This window comes from Podarcis liolepis, assembly GCF_965112155.1.
Source record: "Podarcis liolepis genome assembly, chromosome: 14".
Taxonomy (NCBI): Eukaryota; Metazoa; Chordata; class Lepidosauria; order Squamata; family Lacertidae; genus Podarcis; species Podarcis liolepis.
Genome location: NC_139569.1, coordinates 18,910,724 through 18,928,884, shown reverse-complemented (window position 1 = coordinate 18,928,884; position 18,161 = coordinate 18,910,724). Strand labels below are relative to the sequence as shown.

At 47.3% G+C, this 18,161-nt stretch overlaps 1 protein-coding gene across 14 annotated transcripts in view; it reads left to right on the top strand.

Moving 5' to 3' along the window:
- Positions 1–18,161, top strand: part of RAB11FIP3 (RAB11 family interacting protein 3) — an 86,057-nt gene that overhangs the window by 20,548 nt on the left and 47,348 nt on the right. For all 14 annotated transcript variants that reach the window (XM_083473650.1, XM_083473647.1, XM_083473651.1 and 11 more), the window contains one exon: positions 6,254–6,347. In XM_083473650.1, the coding sequence (XP_083329776.1) occupies positions 6,254–6,347 (94 nt within the window). The remainder of the gene's footprint in view (positions 1–6,253; positions 6,348–18,161) is intronic.

Below are 18,161 nucleotides of genomic sequence, written 5' to 3'. Positions count from 1 at the left end.
GGAGAAAGCTCTGTATGTCCTTTTTGCTGGCCTGGCCTTTCACCCAACCTTGCTTGAAGCTCTTTGAGGATGGGGGGATGTGGTCCAGCATGATGGCTAAAAGAAGGGAGACACCAGCCTTGGCCCAATGTGCAGGCTTAGGCTGATGGGATATGTAGCGCAAAACATCTGGAGGGTGCTAGGTTGGCGAAGGCTTGTATACAGTAGGTCTACTGTCTTGCTGGAGGGTGTCGGCCCCGTCCTATACAGCCTTGTGTGTGTGCTTTGGCTCAGATCCCACCCATTCCTTCCTGTTTGAAAAGCTTGGGCTCTTGACAGAAACAGTATCCTTGCTCCCCCCTCCCCCCCGCCTTGTGCCCAGCCAAATCCATATGGTGAAACCCTTGATTTAGGAGGGGCAATACGTGCTATTACATACAGGGCTCCTGTTCTCAATTGCACCTCTTGTTTTTCTTTCTGGTTTGGGTTTCTCCTGCCAACTTCCTCTCTGCGATGCACACTTTTCTCAGTTCATTTTAACTGGCGCCCGTGCAGGGATCTGAAATCCCTTCTTCGTTGCTCCAGTACAGAACAATATCAATAATGGAAACATTTCACCTAGAGGCAAGGAATGTGCTTCCTGGCACCCTATGCATAACCTTCTGTCTAAGGAATGCGTGTGTATGTGTGTCCCGGGCTGCCTAACACACCCAGAGAGAGAGTGTGTCTCTGTAGTACACAGTCTAGAAATGCTAAGCTCATGAAGTTGCTCCAGATGCTGCTGGACGTCATTTTCAGCAGTCATGACCAATGGTCCGGGGTGATGGAGGTCATAGTCCAGCCACATCTGGAGGACCACAGGTTCTCCAACTCCATGCTAAGCTTATAGCTCTGTGTTCTTAGGTGCACTCTTCTGGGGTTTGCATCTTCCTGAGCTGACCCATGGCTTTGCAGACTGGTCCCCATCCTAGTCCTTAGAAATCCATACTTACGCCATGAAGAGCTTAAGGTGATGTCAGCAGAGGATTTTATTCCGGAAGGGATAACTTGTTGCCCCCTCCAAAGCGGGATGGCTTGGAGGTGTGTGCGGCTGGGTTTATGAGACTTCACTCCATCATAAGTGTACATGGCATTGTAGCGTTAATGTTATAGCTCACTCCCAAGTTTGATAGAAGTTACAACAACCTTGTTGAACGGCACAATAAACTTTACCTGCACAGATACTTCCCTGGAAAGAAACTTCCGTTTTTGGTGTTATCCCACCTTTCCTCCAAGGACTTCCAGGGTGGAATCCATGCTTCTCCCCTTCCACATTTTATCCTCTTAAACAGCCTTGAGAAGTAGATTAGGCTGAGAGACAGCATGGACTAGCCTAAAGTCACCCAATTAGCTTCCTGACTGAGTGGGGGATTGAATCCTGGCTTCCCAGGCCCTAGTCTAACACTCAAACAACTACACCACACTGGATTAAACACCAAGGCAAAGCTTCAGTGTAACAAACAGATTGATTGCTATCTAAAAGTTGTTTTTTTTAAAAAGAATCATTATCCGTATACTCAGTCTGACCCAACAGATAATTGGCTAAGTTTTGTTTTAACTTGGATAGAGAATCTGCCTTTGCTCCCTTTATAATCCGCCATTGCTGTGATTGGATAGGGTCTCTGGAGGGGATTTTTTAATGATTGATTGATTGGCTATAATTGCAATAGAACGGAAACGTGCTCCTGGCGAAATGCAGGGTTGCATATTAACAGACGGTTAATCCCCCAGTTAGCCGGTTAACAACGGGAAAGCAGATCGGGCTTTTGAGCTGGGTTAGCAAACCTGACAACCTGAGCTGTTGGTGATTTGGCACCTTACCTGTGGGTTGTGGCTCCTTCCAGGGAACACCTCCGGGGACTGTAACGTTTTGCATTATTAGCACTGTAGAGCTTAGTTTTGGGGAAGGGCCATAGCTTGGTGCTTAGACCATCTGCTCTGCATGCAAAATAGTGAGAATCCACCTTGATGTCTTAGGAAATGTTGAACGAGTCTAATGCACAGCAACAGATAAAGCGGGCTGATGTGTCGATGATAAATCCACTTCAAACATGCTTTGTGTCAGCAGAATGTTGCTGAATACACGTGCAATAAAACAGCAGTCTGGATGGAGTTCAGGGTTCCCTGCGTGCAATACGTCTTTGGCATGTACCTGCCCACACCCCACATAGGAAGAACAAAATCATGTTGCTTTCCCCCCATGCCGTTGCTCCAGTTCAGAGACAGCCAGTGTGGTGCTCTTTGGGTGTTACTGCACCCCAGTTACCTCCTGTTCCCATCAGCCCCAGTCAGCACGGCCAGTGGTCAGGGGAGCTGTGGTCCAGCCGCAGCCACAGGGCACCCCAATGGCTACCATCTGCCAAGGCTATAATAAAAACTAGGTTGTGGGATATTGAATGCCAAGAACTAACAGTAGCAGCAGAGAAAACATGTTCCCCTCTTTATTTTCAACTTTCTTGGGCACATGAAACTAACCACAATTACCTTGGATTTCTGCTTAACCCTCAAGAAAGAAGGGCATTTTCTCAGGCCAGGTTTCATTCAAATCCATCAAACCTCCTTTGGGGAAGGTTCTCAGGCAGGGTGGAAGGAGAAAGAACTTGCCCAGGTGAAGACCACCTGGTGGAAACCCTTACACATATGGTTCTTAATTGTAAACTATATGCTGATCTCCGCCAGCAATTTCTAGATCAACTCTGTACCCCCAAATGGAAACCAGAGTTGGAGGTCATACAGTTTCTATTACTGGGGAATGATCAGGAGCTCACCAAGTTAGTGGCTAAATAACTCTATTTGGTTTTTTGTCGTCGAAATACACTGCAGACTTCTGATCTCCCAAGAGACCTAGAGATGTAACGATAGACTGCTCTACCTCCTTTCTTTTAGCAAATGTTTTGTGCCACTAGGGAAGTGGTAATTCTGTATTGATTTGTATGTTTGTATGTGATGCCAATAAAAGGTTTGATGATGATGACCTCCCATTCCCATCAGCCCCAGTCAGCGCGACCAGTGGTCAGGGGTGAATGGGAGCTGTGGTCCAGCTGCACCCACAGGGCACCCCATGGGCTACACCTACAATTAACCACAATGGCTTCCTCCACTATTGGAGGCCTCTGAATTCCAGTGCTGGAGTACGCCCATTGCTGTTGCACTCAAGTCCTGTATCCGGGCTTCCCAAGGGCACCTGGTTGTCTACGGTGAGAATGAGATGCAGGACTAGATCCAGCAGGGCTCTTTATAGGTTTATGAGAGAGGCGATACTGGCTTGGGGAGCCTGGCTGCCTTGCTTCCTGACTTGGGACAGGCAGCTTGGGAAATTTAGGAGGAGGGGGCTTCAGCATCATATTTGCCTAATGGTAGAGCTGGCCCCACCTTCCTAATAAGGGGCTTCTGAGGGTGCTGTTGCCTGCCTGTTGCTTATAGTGTGCCTTTTTGCCTCCCCGTGGCGCTTGCTGTCTTAGGCCATCGATGCCAGGGAAGAGAATTATCCTCCTAAGAGAAAACGGCTGTTTAGTATGAAGCCCATATAAGCTTCACGATATCCGATTATGGGTTGCGCTGTGCCATATGGGTGCCATTTAGTGTACCTGCAAGATATTAAGCTTTTTAGTTGGCCTGCTCTTTGAGCGCCTAAGTGCATTATATCAATAAAATCTCGTTTAAAATCTGGCACAGAATGGCTTGAATCGGGGTTTTTCCTTGCTTCTCTGCACATGGTTTTCATTAGGTAGAACATGCATTTGACGGAGCAGACAAAGGGATGTGTGTTCCTGTCTCTTGTCCTTTCCTTCTGGTATTTGGGGAGAGTAAATTGGACACCTGACTAAGTTTGAGGGCCCAGCTCATAAGGCAACTTCAGAACTTCATGAGATGAAAGTTCACCAAGAGAAATGCCGAGGTGGTATCGGAGGTGAACACCACCATAAGGAACTTCTCCCTTTCCTAAAAAAAAACTCATCAGTTGCAAATTAACATGGCAGTGTGTTGCTCTGTAGTGCCCTTTTCTCAAAACTTCTGATCTGCTTCCTGTTATGTGCTGAAAGCAAAACTTTCCGCAGAGGAATGCAAGAACGGCAGAAGTCTGCATGCATCTTTTTACTTTTCCATGCTGCTGATGGGCTCAAGGGTTGATGTTACCTGTAGATGCTGTAATTTCCACATGCCCTGAATGGTACAGAAAGGAAGTGGTGACTGATGGCTTTTGTGAGGGTTGAAATGAGTCACTGCGTGTGAGTGCATTGGTGGGAGACTTTCACTCTCCAAACAACTAAAAAACATTTGGGGGTGGCGGCAGCAGCAGCAGGGGGGTGGGTGGGAGCTGATGCTATTAATCTAGACTAGAAGTGGGGAACTTCAAATGTGGCCCTCCAGATCTCTGTCTGCTTCTCAGGACTCTTGCCAGGCCACACAGCCGTCACTGGTATTGCTTCACATCTTCCTTGAGTGTTTTGCCTGGCTGGAAATGGGCCCTTGAACTTGGACAATCCCTGGTTGCTTGGATGGAAGATGCTCTGCCCAAGTTGGCTTCTGCTCCAGCACTGGCATGTGGCCGTGGGGTGATGCCCAGAAAATATTATGTGGCCCTATGTCTGGAAAAGAGTCCCCATCCCTGATAAAGGCCATCTCCAAGATTTTTTTTTAGTAAAAGCCACATAATCCAACACAAGACCAACTGAAGTTAATGAACCTGACTAACATAAGCCTCTTAATTTCAGTCGGTCTATGAGTAGGATGCTTAACCTGATTTCTGCACTAGATTAGGCCTCGGTCCAGTATATCTGAAGGAGTGTCTCCACCCCCATCATTCTACCCAGACACTGAGGTCCAGCACCGAGGGCCTTCTGGCGGTTCCCTCACTGCGAGAAGCCAAGTTACAGGGAACCAGGCAGAGGGCCTTCTTGGTAGTGGCACCCTCCCTGTGGAATGCCCTCCCACCAGATGTCAAAGAGAACAACAACTACCAGACTTTTAGAAGACATCTGAAGGCAGCCCTGTTTAGGGAAGCCTTTAATGTTTGATGTATCACAGTATTTTAATATTCTTTTGGAAGCCGCCCAGAGTGGCTGGACAAGCCCAGCCAGATGGGCGGGGTATAAATAATAAATTATTATTATTATTTATTAGAATATTTCTAAACTCATTTATTCAAAGTATTTTTATATTGGGTGGTGGGAAAGATTCTCAGAGCAGCTTGCAGATGTATCAGCAATAAAGATAGCTCCTGACCTTAGATATACAGTCAAAGGGTTGCATCCAGATAAGTTCTACTTGGAGTAAACCCATTGAAACGAAAAGACCTAGGTTAGTCACACCCATTAATTTCATTGCGTCTACACTAGGTATGGCTAATGTTGGACACAACCCAAGGACCACAACACACAAGGAAAAGTGATTGGGAGGGGAAGGGGGGCGGGAAGCCAAAGCAAATGCTGGTTCTTGTTCCTAGTTGCAGAATTCCCAGAATGCAAACTATTGAAAGGCAGGAGGAGCTCAAAGTTGCTGGTCTCTCAGCTGAGCCAATGGAGAATCCCTGCTGCCTCATCTCTCCCTCTGATATTGCTTGATTCTGAATACCCCCTTTCTGCCTCCCAGTTACGTTGCCAGAACCCCGGCGCCTGCTAACCTGATTTCCGCCACTTCCCACTAATTGCTACGTGGTTACAAAAATTTTCTATTACAGGCATTGTTTTGTCGAGCTTCTAAATGTAGAATCCTCTTAATTGGGACACCATGTCAGGCTGCGTATTGTCCCCAGAAAACACAGCTGGTACCAAATATAAAAGGCCTTTTAAAGGGACATGATTATAGCAACAGCTTACTAAAAATAAGTCCCCTCGTTTCAAAATTTCTAGCAGGTGAAATGTTCAAAACACCTTGCATGAATTATTTTGGGGATGCTTACAGCTTAAAGTGGTACGATGCTGCTTTAAATGCATAGTTTGACCGAAATGCACCTTAACCCTGTTAGATTCCGTTCTGCTCTCTCTTGACAGCCCTCCAGGAAAGTATTGTCTAAAGCAGGCATAGGCAAACTCCGGCCCTCCAGTTGTTTGGGACTACAGTTCCCATCATCCCTGACCACTGGTCCTGTTAGCTAGTGATGATGGGAATTGTAGTCCCAAACATCTGGAGGGCCGGAGTTTGCCTATGCCTGGTCTAAAGCCCAAGCTTAGGCTCTAGTCTAGCTGTGTAAACCTGGATCATTGATTTGCTTTTGGGTTTTTCCCCCCTGCAGGTGAAAGACCTGACCAAGTTCTTGGACCCCGCCGGGCTTGGAGTAATCAGCTTTGAAGACTTCTATCGAGGAATCTCAGCTATCAGGAACGGAGGTTGGTATTTCTTCTTACGCCCCGAGATTGGGAGGAAGGCAGCCCAAGCACTTCCTGAACCTTCCCAGCATCAAGGCATTTCCTGACATTGTTGATGTACCCCCTCCCCTCCCACAGAGTATTTCATGCCTCTTCCTTGAAATGTCAGTGTCCTCCTTTGAAAGAATAAGAGATAAGGGGTGGTGGTTTCCCCTTAGGTCATTATCATTCTGATTTCTTACTAGGGAGTAACACAGGGAGTAGGGAGGGAAGGCACTGTGCATCACTAAATTATGGAATCCGCTCCCAGAAGAAGCAGTGGTGGCTGCCAATTTGGATGGCTAATCATCTCTGGTTAAAAGAAGGGTTTGGACAGCAGTACTGAGAAAAGGCTGTATCTGTCACTGAAGGGCTGCTGCCAGTTAGAGCAGACAGTAAAGGACTAGATGAACTGACTGGCCAGTGCTGTGTCACATGCGCCAACTTCCACTCCGTTTCTGAGTGTTGACTTGACTACTTTTTGTCTCAAGCTAATTCCAGGTTCATGGCTCTTGCATTAATATACAAAGCCCTCAAGCACTGTTGGCAGCTCCCCTGGGTCTCAGAAGCCTGACTGGCCTCAACGAGAAGTTGGGACATTTTGTGTTGCTGCTCTCATGCTTTCAGAACGTCAAAGGAGCCTGCTGGATCAGGCCAGTGGCCCATCTAGACCAGCATCCTGTTCTCACAGTGGCCAACCAGATGCCTGTGCAGGAAACCCGCAAGCAGTGCCTGAGAGCAAGGGCGCTCTCCCTTCCAGCGGTTTCCAGCAACTGGGATTCAGAGGTATACTGCTACTGACTGTGAAGGCGCAGAGCGCAGCCTCCATTATGACTAATAGCCATTCATAGCCTTATCCTGCACAAATCTGTCCAATCCTCTTTTAAAGCCATCCGAGTCGGTGGTCATCACTGCCTCCCATGGGAACAAGTGCCAGAGTTTTCTCTATGAACTTATATGAAGAAGTCCTGAATTATCTGTCCTGAATTATCCAGTGTTCAGCTTCGCTGAATTTCCATGAGTTCTACTGTTATGAGGGATCAAATCTTTTCTCTATCCACTCCCTTCATTCATGCCGTGTATAATTTCATAAGCTTCTAGCATGTCGCCTCTTACTTTCTTTTTCCTCCTCCAAGCTAGAAAGTCCCAAATGTTGCAACCTTCCCTCACGAGGGAATCTCTTCAACCCCTCGATCATTTTGGTAGGCCTGTTCTGAACCTTTTCCAACTCTACAATATCCTTTTTAAGGTGAATACGCTTTTCAGCAAGCATCTTTGCTGTTGACTTTTAGACATTACTTGAAGACCTTTTCATGCTGCGAGGCCTGTGCAGATGCTTAAACTTCTTTGATTAATCCATTTTAATGACTATTTTGTATTGTTCTCAGCGGCATTTTATGTTCTGTCAAACTTATGTGTCTTACAGGGCCTTAATATTTGAGTTGGCAGCGTATAAATACTTTCTATAAAGTAATAAAAGAGAAATACTCCCTTGCAATGCGTAGAGGGTCCGAAGGTTGCCGCTTTGGAAAGCGCCACTCTGTCCTCTATGTATCTGTGGCCGGGAGGACTGAAAATACTGTTCTGTGCTACAGAACCATGGCCACGTCAGAGGAAACACTAACATTGGAATCTTCGAAAATTGACATCGGAACAACCTCTGCTCAGTTCCAAACGCTTTAGGGGCAATTGTCCCAGGATAAAGCTGTCACTACAAATGTATGTTTAAAAGATACATATTGGGAGGGGGCAATGGAAGTCTTAAGAGTGTTTGCGCTGTGCTCTCTAGAACAGCTTTCTCGGAGACATGGCTTCAGGTTTCTTTCCATAATTCATTGCTTGCAGTATCATGGTGTTGCGCTAATTAGATAGAAGTAACAGCTAATAAAGCCCTTTAATTCAGGGCTCCCTTAACTATTAAGTCTTTGGAGTTGCATAATTTTGGGCTTTCTTATAGTGACTGAATTTGAAGTATCCCTCAAACCCTGTTCTTTCTTTCTTCCTGTCGACAACTAGAGACATTAAGAGATTCCAGAGCCTCTTGGTAGTTTCTCCTGAGGTGTTGGTACTGGGACAGCAGGTGAAGGTGGCACCTCATCTGGAGTAATGTGCTGAACATAGGAATATACTTTATCCTGATTCTCAGAGTATTGGTCTATCTAGCTCAGAATTGTCCACACTGTGTGGCAGTGGCTCTCCAGGGTATCAGACAGGGTCTTCTCCCAGCCCTACCTACAGATGCCAGTGATTGAACGTGGGTCTTCTGCATGCAAGGCAGACAGATGCTCTAGGACTGAGGATTCAAACACAAGAGCACCATCCCCTTCTGTGGTTTCCAGCAACTGGTATTCAGAAGCATTTGCCTTCCACTGCGGCAGCTGAGCATAGCCATGAAACCGAAACAGGGGAGAATCACAGTTCCTGGCAATTTGGCAGCCTTGAGGCGTGATGTGTTTCCTATGCCTACCCTGCACAAAGCCGTTGCTGGCTTCTTCCCCACAGCAATTCTTGAAGCTTCCACTGGTGAAGCAAGCAGGTTTTGCTGACTAATGTCACACCCGAAAGTACATGCTGCAGTTGGCAACAAACAAAATATCTTTTTTTATACCCAGCCTTTCTTGCTTAGTCTGCTGACACAAATGCTAACTTTCTTCCCACCCCCTTGTGATATATCTGCATTGCAGTTTACTTTTTCTCAGCTGAAGGGAAATTGGAAGTTGTTCGGTCACATGGATGGGTAGGGCCGGGGGAAACTCCCTACCTGGAATTAATTTATATATATATATATACACAATAATATCAGATCCAGATTGTTTAAGACTCTAAATTATAAGCAAAACTTGTCCTTGGTTCAAATGCTGCTTCTGTGAACATGGGCAAAATCCAGTGGTGGTAGAGCCCAGAAATGATAGTCGGGCTGAACCACATCAGATTGCTGATGAGTGAACTCCTTTGTGCACAACCCCCCTCCCCCAAAGAAAAGAAATTCTTTGTAAGTGGAAAGCTAGTAAAGGACCCCTGGATGGTTAAGTCCAGTCAAAGGCGACTATGGGGTTGTGACGCTCATCTCACTCCTTTTCACCCCTCAGGCTCCTCTCCTCTTCCCTCTCCTTAGGACAGCCTCTCTGGGCAGCCACTGCTGCTGCCCCTGGTCTCTGAGCTGCACCCCCCAATCCCAAGGAGAGGTGCTTCCTCACAGTGCCCCATAGAGGCCTTGGAAGCACCCCTTCGCCAGCCCCAGAGGCACCATTTGCCTGGGGAGCATGTAGCCAGGGCTACTGATGCAGCAAACAGCCGTGCAAGCCTTTGGGAGGCAGTGAGGGCATCAGAGGAGGGAGGGAAAGAAAGAAAGAAAGAAAGAAAGAAAGAAAGAAAGAAAGAAAGAAAGAGGGACAGAGGCCATGTTGCCTGCGGCACCCCTGACCATCATTCAAGGCACCCCAGGGTGCCATGGCACACTGGTTGAAAACCACTGACTTACTATCATCAGCAAACTTGACTACCTCACTGCTCACTCCTAATTCTAGACCGTTTATGAGCCAGTTAAAAAGCACAGATTCCAATACCAATCCTTTGGGGAGGGGGGAACGACTCCTTTTTCTACTTCTCTCTATTCAGAGAACTGTCCATTTATTCTCACTCTTTGCTTCCTGTAACCTAACCAATTCCTGATCCACAAGAGGACTTCTCCTGTTATTTCTTGACCACTAAACTTACTCAGGAGTCTCTGGTGAAGTCCATAAGGACAACCCTAAGACTAAGGAGGAAGAAGCTTGCAGGTTGTGCCACCCCTTGGCCTGGTTGTAAGTAAGAAAGCGGGCAGGCTGAGACTGGGGTGACAGTGCCCTATTTGGACACTGCAATCTTCAAGCGACAAACGTGTGTGCGTATGTGCGAATTTTCCTTAAATTGGCTACGAAAGTAGACTCTCCTGCACATCTACTCAGATGGACTCCTCCCTCATTTTCACCAGTGATCTGGCGGTCTTCATAGCCTCCTCTCTCTCTACTAGCTTAGCAGCATCTGAGCAGATGATCCAATGCGTTGACCTACTTTTTCCGAGAGGAGAAGCGGCAAGGAAGTTTGTAACAGTGATGTCGGTTTGCCTTTGCTACTGCAAACTCAAAATGGGGATGGCAGGAAGCTACCCAGATGTGGAGCATTGAGGTCGTTGCGTTGACATCACAGCCTTGAGGCTCCAACCGAATGAAGGATTTGCAGGAAAATCTCTGGCCTTCTGGAAGCTTCTGCCTGTCTTCTTTTCCACTCTGCTCTTCTGCTGTATTCACTAGGCAGTTCTAGCACCAAGCCATCAGCACAGGAAGAATGCTAGACTCAGTTATCCACTGTGGCATATCTTGATAACGATTTATCAGAATATCTAACATGCAGTGTTAGAAACTCAGATATATAATGTAATTGCCTAATGACACCTTAAACCTAGGTTACGATCGCCACAATAGAACAACCCAGAATAAAACAAATTCAAGATTCAAGCGAAATATTTCAGATTCTTCTCTCAGGGACATTTTGCTTTCACCCTGTTTATTTACCTACTTAATTTATAGTGCTGCTAGGAAGCTAGTGTGGTGTTCTAGGAAGCTACTGTGGTGTAGTGGTTAGTGTGTTGGACCTAGGACCTGTGAGATCAGAGTTCAAATCCCCACTTAGTCATGAAGCTCATTGGGTGACCTTGGACCAGTCACAGTCTCTTAACCTACCTCACAGGGTCATTGTAGGGGTTTAACTGATGCAGAGGGAGAGCCATGTACTCGTTGGAGAAAAAGGTGGGATCTAAATGCAGTAAATAAGTTGTTCTGCTTATATGCTTAAGAAAGCTTGAGGAGCTAGCCAGATGGAGATGTCAGTCACCAGCCTGACATCCAGAGATTTCCAAATGGTCGCAATTGGACTCACACCAGTAGGAAAACGTGCCTGGCGCCTGGCTAATGTCTAACACTGGCCACATGCTGGTCAGCAGAATAGCTGGTGTATTCTCCCCCCCCCTCGTAATGTGGGCTGGATTCTGCTTCCACACCCTCAGCCCATTCTATCCTTCGTCCACACTTAGCAAAAGGCATTATCGGTTCAAGGACATGCTTTAGTTGGGCACTAAAACTCAGGTGACCAAGCAGGGCCAGTGAGGGCCCTGGGGAGAGTTCTGAGGGCCAGATTGAGAGGTGGGGGCTGCATTTGGCCCCCAGGCCTGAGGCTTCCCACCCCTGATCTAAAGAATGGCAGTACAGTGGTACCTCGGGTTAAGAACTTAATTTGTTCCGGAGGTCCGTTCTTAACCTGAAACTGTTCTTAACCTGAGGGAACACTTTAGCTAATGGGGCCTCCCGCTGCCGCCACGCGATTTCTGTTCTCATCCTGAAGCAAAGTTCTTAACCCGAGGTACTATTTCTGGGTTAGCGGAGTCTGTAACCTGAAGTGTCTGCACCTGAAGTGTCTGTAACCCGAGGTACCACTGTATGGAGCAGGTTGCTTTGGGTGCTTTTTATTTAACTTTCCTCCAAAAAAACTAGAAGCAGCCGGGTGACATTTTATTTTTCTTTCTTTCTATTTATTTATTTAGAGCATTTGTACCCCGCTCCTCGGCGAAAGAAACTCCCAGAGCGGTTTACGTACAATCAAAACGAGACAGTCCCTACCCGTAGGGTAAAATCTAAAAGAACACAGTACACGAGGGACAAGGAGGGGAAGAGGAAAATCAAAACAGTTGTTCCTATAATGCCCAGCTGGCACAGCTGAGGGGGTGGAGGTGCCAGCAAAGCTGATGAAATGAGCCCTGCTTCCTGTCTCTCCCATAGAGGCAGCCTGGTGGAATGGCTGGCCCCAGGTGACCGTTGAGGGGAGAGGAGGAGGCCTGATGGAGCTGGCCTGTCACAGCAGAGCCCCTGGAATCTCGCCCTTTCCCAACTCTGGTTGCGGGATCTTACAGAATGGCAACAATTGATGCAGAATTGGTGCAATGCTATGACATCCCCAGGGCTTTGCTTCCCCAGTCTGGTCCTGTCTCCACAGACCGTTGGCACAATAGCCTGTCTTCCTGCCTCGGCTCTCGGAACTATTCTGCTCCAGACCCCCTGGTCTCGGCGGCGTGTCTCCCAGGCGCCACAAGGCCATAATGCTCTCCCAGCTGACTTAATGCTCCTGAAAGCTTCTATTGTTGTAGGTTGGGCCTATGCGAAGCAGGGGGAAAGCAAACATGGCTCCGGTCCTGATCAGCATGTTGCCTTTTTGCTGCCCTTGCTCATTTCACAAATGTTGTCATATCCCATGCGCAAGCACCCATCTCACTCCAGCAACTCTTAGAGGAAAATGGATATTGGCTCCATTGTATTTCAGTGAGCAATGCCGAATGAGAGACTTGTGTCTGGTTAAAAGCTGAGGGATCTGATGACTGTGAGTCAGTGGTGCCCATTGGGACTGGTAGGGTGGAAGGCAGGGAGCCCAACAGTAGGGGGAGCCAGAGGCAACAACAAGCAAAGCCAATTATGGTACAGTGGTACCTCGTGTTACAGACGCTTCAGGTTACAGACTCCGCTAGTACCTCAGGTTAAGAACTTAGCTTCAGGATGAGAACAGAAATCGCGCGGCAGCAATGGGGGGCCCCAATAGCTAAAGTGGAACCTCAGGTTAAGAACAGTTTCAGGTTAAGAACGGACCTCCAGAATGAATTAAGTTCTTAACCTGTAGTCCCACTGTAATTCTAGTTTTGTCCCCACACTCCTGATCAGTTCTGAAAGGGCAGAACCGAGGCCAAAGAGGAGGAAACTGACTATTAGGGCTGCGCTCAGCTGAGACTCAGGAGCAGGAGGGCAGCCAGGGCCTGGACTGGTTGTCAGCAAGAAGGCAAACATCTGGGGGTGCCGGCTGTGCCCATGTGGCTTTGGGGATCTTCTTGGGACACGGCAGTCGGGATGGCAAATCCCAAATGCTCCATTGCTGTACCAGTGCTGTCTCTCTTTTTAGCTATTGTATTTTTGGGCGCACCAGCGCTACAAGGTCCCCATTGACCATGCTCGACAGCACGTGCGCCTGTAATGGGCAGATGGGGAGTCCTTTGTGGGTTTGTGTTGCTAATGAGCAGCGAGGGTTTGTGGGTTTTTTAACGCTCATTTGAGCAGGGATTCAAAAGCTTTCATGTAGCCTATTGTGTTGGCGGGGACCGTTGGGTGAGGTCACCATAGCAACACCAACTGTATACAATGTGCCCATATGCTTCGGGCGGGGGGGGGGGGAGGGAAGACCTGCACCAAAAGAGAGATGCAATAATGAGTTGGGTAGACGACTCCAAGCCATGTCGAGCTTGTCCTTTCTGGGCCGTTGGTCCTGGACCTGTGAAGACGTTGGCGGGCAGCCAGCTCCCTGCTGTCTCTCTGTTGCAACTGCAGAACAACACTTTGATTGGGTGGGTGGGTGGGCTTGAGGGGTGGCCTGGCAGCCTTTCTGAGACCCTAATTCTAGAGATGATAATGAATATACAGAGGAGGGATGTTGGATTAAAAAAAAACCACTGATGTGGGAAAAGCTGGGTAGCGTGCATTTAAAGTACAGTGGTACCTCGGGTTACATACGCTTCAGGCTACAGACTCCGCTAAGCCAAAGATAGTACCTCGGGTTAAGAACTTTGCTTCAGGATGAGAACAGAAATCGTGCTCCGGCAGTGCCCCATTAGCTAAAGTGGTGCTTCAGGTTAAGATCAGTTTCAGGTTAAGAACAGACCTCCGGAACGAATTAAGTACTTAAACAGAGGTACTACTGTAAAGCATTTGTACTGCCCAGGCTTACCCCAGGGAACTTTGGGAATTGTAGTATTTGCCGAGAGCGCCTTCTGCAAAACATCCCTAGCTGCAATCTGCTCCTCCCTCTCCCCCAGCACCCAATTCCCCAACATCACCTAAGTTAAATAGGGAGAAGATATTATGTTGAAACTAGTTTAGATCTATAGCAGTGGTTTTCAGCCAGTGTGCCGTGGCACCCTGGGGTGCCTTGAAGGATGGTGAGGGGTGCCTTGGGCAACACTGGCCTCCTCTTCTTTCCTTCCCTCCCTCATCTGATGCCCTCTCCTGTCTCTGCCTCCCAAAGGCTTGCATGGCCGTTTGCTGCAGCAGTAGCCCTGGCACTTGCTCCCCAGGCGAATGATGCCTCTAGGGCTGGCCAGGGAGTGCTTCCTCTCCCCCTGTGGGGGCAGTGTGAGTGGGCAGTTCTCTTTGGGGCGGGGGGGGGGCAGCTCAGGTACCAGGGACGGCACCTGCGGCTGCTCAGAGGACTCCCAAGGAGAGGGGAGAGGAGAGGAAGCTGAGGGAACGCTCCACAAGGGAGGGTGTTTGAAAAAGGGTGAGAGGCTGCCACCTCTGCAAGAAAGGGAACCTTGGAGTCAAGATGGTTGAAAACCTCTGATCTATAGTATAAATGCAGGGTTGAGGAACTTCAGGCTCCAGGGGCCTCTCTGTCTGTTTCTTGGGTCTTTCCCCAGGCCACACGCCCCTCTCTCTGGGCCATACTCTGCATTTGCCCTTCTTTTTATTTCTGGGTGTTTTTGCCTGGGTGGAATGTGTCCATAAATACTGACAATGTCTCTTGCTTTTCTGGATGGAGGACTGTGTGAAGAAACCAGCCCATTGGACAAAGGTGTAATTTGCATGAATTGCTCCACCCACTTTTGCCTCTGGCTCCGCCTGTCAATGGCGTGTGGCCCTCAGGAGGTCACCCAGAAGGCAATATGGCCCTCAGGATGGAAATGTTTGCCCTTTGGTGGGGCAAAGGAACAGTTCTCAGGGTGGTTTAACAATCAGTCCCTGTTCCCAAGGAAGTCTGGGAACTATGGCTCTGTGAGGGGAACATGGGGGTCACCTACAAACTGTCAGGACCTTTAACAAACTGCAGTTCCCAGAGCCCTAGGTAGCCCACACCTGTGCTACCTGAGCCTTTGAACAGGAGATACCTGAGATTGGGCCTGGCTTCTTCTCCATGCAAAGCACTGAACTTAACTATGTACCTTTTTGTAATAGGTGCAACATCAATTTGGGATGATCATAGCGTGTGTTTTTTGTTGGTTTGTTTTAAAACCTTTTGTGAGAGTGTTCACAACATCCTTTAAGAAGTTATTGTCGTTCTCCAATTCTGTACCTACCTTTTAGGAATGAGGGAGATCAGGTGCTTTGCACAAACTCCAACCACTACACCACACTGCCTCTCTAACCCAGTGTACCATCTGACGCAATATAAATCTGCTGCAGTAAGTTTAGGGAGTTTTTTACTGCAGCAAACTCAACACTGCACGGCATCATTATTTTATTGGATTTGCTGCAATAAATGAGAACTTGGCAGTTAATTTACCCCAGGACAAAAATAATAGTTTGCAAGCTGTGTTGTGGTTGGTAGATTTGGTTCATTTAGTTCCTGAGCATGTAAAGTTGTAAACTTTATTATGTGGTCAAGTGGGAGAAAGAGTTGTGGTAACAAGAGACCTGATTGTGTAAAAGAACCTTATGATCTCAAAGTCTTTTTCTGCCTTTAAATGAGCAGACATCCTGACATGTATCTCTTGGCTATGCCAGTGGAGAGTTACTAATTAGGGTCTCGCACTAGAGTAATATTCCAAACTGTAGCATACTCTGGGAATATGCTACAGACCAGAAGAACCAGACCAGAAGAACAAAATTATTATTTCATTTTAAAAATGCCCAATTCATTTCAAAAGGGGGTTGAGGAACTGCAACTCGCTCTATTTAAAATCACTTTTCTATCTGCAATATACAAAATGCTGCTCCACAACTCTGCAGACCCCCTTAACACAATTAAAAAACAATGGGAGCACGACATAGGTTATGAGATAAACTACCTAATGGACTAGAATGTGGTCTAAACCATTCCCTTTAAATCCATTTCAGCCAAAAGAAGGGAAATCACTTTGAAACTTATCTTAAGATGGTATCTTACACCGAGGAAATTGGTGCTAATACATCCAGGAACCTTACCAAAATTCTGGAGAGGCTGCACCTCTACAAGCACATACCTCCACATGTGGTGGGACTGTCCCTAACCCTTTTGGACAGCAATCCTACAAGAAATATGTAAAGTAACTAAGCAGGTATTGGAACCCACCCCAGAACTGACCCTATTGAATATTTTCCCAGACAGTAATGCTCACTAACAGTAGAAAGAGCTTATAACCCACCTACTCTCGGCAGCCAGAAACATCATAGCTGGACACTGGAGAGACCTGTCAGGAGTAAACATGGACTTTGGGCACCAAATTGTATAGGGAAACAGCTTTAATAGAAAAGCTAACCGATAGATTGAAACTGACATGGGGACAAATAAAACGGAGAAACTGACTCAGGGACACCTCCACCCTGATATGTTGTTGTTGTTGTTGTTGTTGTTGTTGTTGTTTAGTCGTGTCTGACTCTTCGTGACCCCATGGACCAGAGCACGCCAGGCACTCCTGTCTTCCACGGCCTCCCGCAGTTTGGTCAAACTCATGTTAGTAGCTTCGAGAACACTGTGCAACCATCTTGTCCTCTGTCGTCCCCTTCTCCTTGTGCCCTCAATCTTTCCCAACATCAGGGTCTTTTCCAGGGAGCCTTCTCTTCTCATGAGGTGGCTAAAGTACTGGAGCCTCAGCTTCAGGATCTGTCCTTCCAGTGAGCACTCAGGGCTGATTTCCTTCGGAATGGATAGGTTTGATCTTCGGCTTCCCTTTATTACACACACAGCTCAAAATGACAATAATGATAGCAGGGATCTACCAGCAGCATGCAGATCAGTATGGCTAACTTGACCCAAGAATCTACCGTATTTTGCGCTCTATAAGACGCACCAGACCACAAGACGCACCTAGTTTTTGGAGGAGGAAAACAAGAAAAAAAATTTCTGAATCTCAGAAGCCAGAACAACAAGAGGGATCGCTGCGCGGTGAAAGCAGCAATCCCTCTTGCTGTTCTGGCTTCTGGGATAGCTGCGCAGCCTGCATTCGCTCCATAAGACGCACACACATTTCCCCTTACTTTTTAGGAGGGAAAAGGTGAGTCTTATAGAGCAAAAAATACGGTATTCCTCCCTTCCACACATGTAAATGAATCTCATGGCGGTCAATCAAAGGCAAATAACCACGCCCCAGGCCCCCCTCAACCTTCTCTCACTGCCCACATAAGCCAACAAATGTATAGAAAGAGAACCTACCCAAATGACGCCGACATAAAAGCCTCACCCATATACCAATTTGGGGAAATGAAAAAATAATGTGCAAATTTATCACTCGCCCTCTCCCCTCTCCTCTGGGTGCCATAATGACTTACATTGAATGTAACCAAAAGACTTTATAATCTGAACAAAAAAAGGGAGAGACATTGCATGTTCTTTTGTAGATGATGAAAATCTTTAATAAAAAGTATTTAAGATCGGTTTTCCAGGATGTAATGGCCTCCTCCTGGATGTGAGTTTGGAAGAGCAGAAATTTACAAAGCCTCGAAAGGGGAATTGTTGCAATCCAGACCGTCTGCAATGTGCAGAATCAGCAGCCGTAAAACCGCCATTTGAGAAGCACGGCTTGTGTGTTGAAACGATGAGCCAGCTATACTCCTTGCTGCTCAGGCTGCGCTACTGGCTGAAGACGGGACCTAAGCTCGTTTCTCAGCATGAATTACGGTATTGCCCTCGGCAGCCGCAGACCCTGGTTTAAGAGATCTAATTTATCAGGCTGCCATGTGCTAGACTTCAGCTGTAGTGGACTGATCCTGATAGAATAGCCTTTTCCGCTTTCATATTATAGGGGACAGTGTC